Source organism: Zingiber officinale, chromosome 11B (assembly GCF_018446385.1).
Source record: "Zingiber officinale cultivar Zhangliang chromosome 11B, Zo_v1.1, whole genome shotgun sequence".
NCBI lineage: Eukaryota > Viridiplantae > Streptophyta > Magnoliopsida > Zingiberales > Zingiberaceae > Zingiber > Zingiber officinale.
In genome coordinates this window covers 45,918,766-45,923,811 of record NC_056007.1, presented here as the reverse complement: position 1 = coordinate 45,923,811, position 5,046 = coordinate 45,918,766, and the positions used below count along the sequence as shown (strand labels likewise).

Genomic DNA, 5,046 nt, shown 5'->3' with positions numbered 1-5,046 from the left:
GAATTATTGTAGCATTAATTTAAACCTTAGGTTAACATAAGTAAAACCTAAGTTCAACCCTAATCAATTCCCACTTAATTCGGCATTCCAAACAAGCCTCCAACTCCTATCCCCATGACACTAGTCGTACGACCCCCGAAAAAATCCAGAAAAAATTTCTAAAATTTCCTAAAATTTTCATAAAGTTATTCCACTATAACCTTAAAAATAAATTCGCATATCTTACATTCTCCCCACTAATAAAAATTTGGTCCCCAAATTTACCACTACCAACTAAAAGCAAGAAGCAGTAGATAAACTTATTCTATTTACTGAAATAAACTTTACTCACCTTCAGTAAACAAGTGTGGGGAACTAGCCCGCATCTTATCTTCCAACTCCCAAGTGGCTTCTTCATCTGAATGGTGCCGCCATCCGACCTTGACCAGCCGAATTGTCTTGTTCCGCAACCGACGCTCTTTGCAGTCCAAAATCCGAACTGGAATCTCCTCATAAGATATATCTAGCTGAAGTACAACTGATACACCTGTGAGAATATGCGAAGGGTGCGGTACGTATTTCCTCAGCATAGATACATGGAAAACATCATGCACCCCGGAAAGTGATGGTGGTAGCGCTAGCCGATACGCTACCGCACCTATCCTCTCGAGAATCTGGAAGGGTCCAATATAGCGAGGTGCCAACTTACCCTTCAATCCAAACCTTTTTACTCCTTTCGTTGGGGATACCCGTAAGAATACATGATCACCAACAGCAAACTCTAACAGTCTCCGTCTACGATCCGCATAACTCTTCTGCCGATCCTGAGCCTCTGACAACCTGCGCCTGATAGTACGAACCATCTCTGCATCACGCTGATGGCTCTGTGGCCCAAAAATTTGGGATTCCCCAACTTCTACCCATAGGATGGGAGATCTACAGGCTCTGCCATACAACGCCTCATAAGGTGTCATCTGTATCGCTGAATGATAACTGTTGTTGTAGGCAAATTCTGCTAAATGTAAATGATCCTCCCAACTACCTCCGAAGTCTATGACACATGATCTCAGTAGGTCCTCCAGCGTCTGTATGGTACGCTCTGACTGACCATCTGTCTGGGGATGGAAAGCGGTACTGAATCGTAACTCTGTACCCATAGCCTGCTCTAAACTCTGCCAGAATCGCGAAGTAAACCGCGGATCTCTATCTAAAATAATACTGAGAGGTACACCGTGAAGCCTGATAATCTCTCTACAGTACAACTCCGCTAGTCGATCCAATAACTCCGTCCTACGTATCGATAGAAAATGAGCAGATTTGGTTAACCGATCAACGATTACCCAAATCGTATCATGTGCTCGTCGGGTTCTGGGCAGTCCCACGACGAAATCCATCGTGATGTGCTTCCATTTCCATTCTGGTATCTGAATCTTCTGAAGCAAACCAGCGGGTCTCTGATGTTCAGCCTTCACCTGCTGACATACAAGACATCGAGCAACGAAATATGCAATGTCCTTCTTCATGCCAGTCCACCAATAAGAACGTCTCAAATCCCTGTACATGCGGGTACTACCAGGATGAATCGCAAATCTGGACCGATGTGCCTCCTGAAGTAGGTCTTCTTTCACAGAAGGTGATTCAGGAACACACAACCTCCCCTAGAAGTATAGAATCCCACTGTCATCGCAAGAGAACCCTGTCTGCTGTCCTGTGATGATTTTGCTACACAACAACTGCAGATGCTGATCTGTAGCCTGAGCTTCTTTAATCCTCTCTACAATGGGTGACTGGGCAATCATAGATAACAGAATACCCCGCTCAGTCTGACCCTGCTCTACTAATCCCGACTCAGAAAATTTCTGTACCAATTCAGTAACCATCACACGGTGACAAGCTAGAACTCCTCGGGATTTTCTACTCAACGCATCAGCTACCACGTTGGCTTTACCTAGGTGGTAATTGATCGTACAGTCATAGTCCTTCAAGAATTCCATCCATCTTCTCTGTCTTAAGTTCAATTCTTTCTGAGTAGATAGATACTTAAGACTCTTATGATCTGTGAATATCTCGAAGGTAACCCATATAGATGATGTCTCCAGATTTTCAGCGCATATATAATAGCTGCTAATTCCAGGTCATGCACTGGATAATTCTTCTCATGCTCTTTCAACTAACGTGAGGCATAAGAAACCACCCGTCCATGCTGCATGAGTACTGCGCCTAACCCCTGTAATGATGCATCTGTATAAAGTACAAAGCCATCATCTCCAGAAGGAAGTACTAGTATAGGTGCAAAAATGAGTCTTCGCTTAAGTTCCTGAAAACTCATCTTGCAAGACTCTGTCCAGTAAAACTTCACCCCTTTCCTGGTCAACTAAGTCAACGGCAGAGCAATGCTAGAGAAGCCCTTAACAAATCTGCGGTAATACCCGGCCATACCAAGAAAGCTACGAATCTCCTGTACAGACTTTGACTGCTCCCAACTTGTAACGACCTCTATCTTTTGTGGATCCACGGATATACCACTGCTAGAAACAATATGTTCCAGAAAACCCACAGAAGATAACCAAAATGCACATTTGCTGAATTTTGCATAGAGACTTTCTCACCGGAGCGTCTCCAATACTATACGAAGATGTCGCCCATGCTCTTCTTCGGATCGAGAATATATCAAAATGTCATCGATGAACACAATCAATAATTGATCCAAGAACTCAAGAAATACCCTATTCATCAGATCCATGAAAATTGCTAGAGCATTGGTAAGCCCAAATGGCATTACCAAGAACTCATAGTGTCCATATCGAGTACGGAAGGCTGTCTTCTGTATATCTGAATCTCTCACACTGAGATGATGATAGCCAGAGCGCAGATCAATCTTAGAATACACACAAGTATTCTTGAGCTGATCAAACAGATCCTCTATACGTGGCAGTGGATATTTATTCTTAATAGTCACTGCATTCAGCTGCCGATAGTCGATGCATAATCTCATCGATCCATCCTTCTTCTTCACAAAGAGTACCGGAGCTCCCCATGGAGATACACTAGGACGGATAAACCCTCTATCCAACAACTCCTGTAATTGTACTTTTAGCTCCTCCAATTCTTTAGGTGCCATGCGATACGGGGCCTTGGACACCGGTGCTGTCCCCGGAATCAACTCAATCGTGAACTCCACCTGCCTTTTCGGGGGCAAGCCGGGTAATTCTTCTGGAAATACGTCAGGGTACTCCTGAACTATAGGAATGTCAGAAAGCTGTGTGGTAGTATCCTCATCAATCTTAATCATAGATAACAAATACCCCCGACATCCTTGAGACAATAATCTCTGAGCTTGCATTGCTGAGATGACAGAAATCCCCTCATCCTTGGTACCCATGAATACCTAGGATGGTAGACCCGAAGGTCTAAATGTAACCACTCTAGCGCTGCAATCCACGGTAGCATAATATCTCGCCAACCAGTCCATACCCAAAATGATGTCAAATTCTAGCATATCCAGAACCTACAAGTCTACCATAAGGGTCTGACTCTCGAAATCCAACGGACATTCTTTAATCTCTTGACTGATATCTAGTATCTCTCCCGAGGGTAAAGATACCGCCAATGAGTGAGTCCGACGAACAGGTAGTCTACAAATCTTACTTAGAAATACCCGGGAAATGAAAGAATGGGAACTACCAGTATCAATTAACAATTCAGCAGAAAATGAATAAATAGTAATCATACTCCGAAAGACCGATCCCTCGACCCGCTGTACCTCCTCGCGAGTAATAGCATACACTCGTCCTACTTCAGGGCACGATGGCGATACTCCAGTAGTGGGCTGAAACGGTGCTGGTGGAGTAGTAGTGAACTGCTGAGGCTGGTGAGTGGTAGCATACTGTTGAGGCTGGTGAGTGGTAGCATACTACTGAGGCTGGTGAGTGGTAGCATATAGCTGAGGCTGTATCACTGGATAAGAGCTAGGCGTCATCATAAGGTTATGCGGTGCTGGATATGTCTGATGCGAAGAAACCGTAGAGACATACTGTATAACAACTGGTACCGCTGAGTGATCATGGCCCTGGATGTGATATACCTGTGCCTGAGAAGGTGGCATACGATGCTGATACGGAGCACTCTGTGTCCTCTGTGAACTCTTCGACTGTCGCGTCTGAGTAGTACGGCTCCCCTGTGGAGTACTCTTAGTCGCCTCCATCTGTGTCTTCAGTGTGCAGTCACGAGTCACATGGCTCGGAAGCTTACAGTAATAGCATACGTCTTGGCCCAATGGGCAATTAGGTCTAACATGCCCCTCAGTACCACATCTATAGCATCTAATCTCACTAGATGAATCTTTCTGAAAAGATTTAGATGACCCAGCTGATGATCGTCCTATCTTCGCTGATCTATAAGACTCCCCCGAAGTAGTTTGGGATTCCTGCCATTTCTTCCACTTTTTTTGACCCTTGTTCTGTTGTTTCTGATTTGGAGCTGTACCCTGAGCCTTCTGTTTATCCTTTCCCCGCTCCTGAGAAACTTGCTGCTGTGTCATCTCAATCATCAATGCTCTATCTAGTGCCTCTCGGTATGTGCTGGGAGTAAAACCCGACATCCTGATACGAATATACGCCACAAGGCCCTAGGTAAACTAGTCTAACCGATCGTTATCCTGATCAACAAGCTACGGGCAGTACTTAGCTAATCGGTTAAACTCTGCCTCATACTCCATCACCGATTTATCCCCCTGCTTAAGACTTAAGAATTCCTGTCGACGAGCCATACGGTAAGGAGCTGGAAAATACTGTCTCTCGAAGGCGTCTCGGAATAAAGTTCAGGTAATACTCTGATCCCCAAAGAGTGACTTCTGCATCTTCCACCAAGTAACAGCCTGATCTCGGAGGTGATATGTAGCTATTTCGGCTTTTTCTTCCTCGGTACAAGACAAATACTCGAACGTATCCTCCACATTTCCCAACCAGGAACGAGCAACACTGGGGTCGAGAACTCCATAGAATAAGGTAAAATGATCCTTTACCGATCGAGCCAGTAACGGATTCCGAGCTCTGTCCTTTGTCCAAG

The 5,046-nt window shown here is 44.7% G+C and overlaps 1 protein-coding gene across 1 annotated transcript; it reads right to left on the bottom strand.

The window, feature by feature from the left end:
- Positions 1 to 323: 323 nt before the first annotated feature.
- LOC122033898 lies at positions 324 to 4,579 on the bottom strand. Its single transcript, XM_042593048.1, has 4 exons — positions 4,064 to 4,579; positions 3,005 to 3,367; positions 1,320 to 1,637; positions 324 to 863 (listed from the first exon to the last, which is right to left on the bottom strand). The coding sequence occupies exons 1-4, from the start codon at positions 4,577 to 4,579 to the stop codon at positions 324 to 326; spliced, it is 1,737 nt and encodes a 578-aa protein (XP_042448982.1).
- Positions 4,580 to 5,046: the final 467 nt, after the last annotated feature.

Coding starts and splice junctions, on each gene's coding strand:
- LOC122033898 (XM_042593048.1), bottom strand. CDS start 4,579: ATGTCGGGTTTTACTCCCAGCACATACCGAGAGGCACTAGATAGAGCA. Junction 3,368..4,063: donor TGCCACCTTCTCAGGCACAG/GTATATCACATC, acceptor CTACCATCCTAG/GTATTCATGGGTACCAAGGA. Junction 1,638..3,004: donor TATCTCCATGGGGAGCTCCG/GTACTCTTTGTG, acceptor CTATACTTCTAG/GGGAGGTTGTGTGTTCCTGA.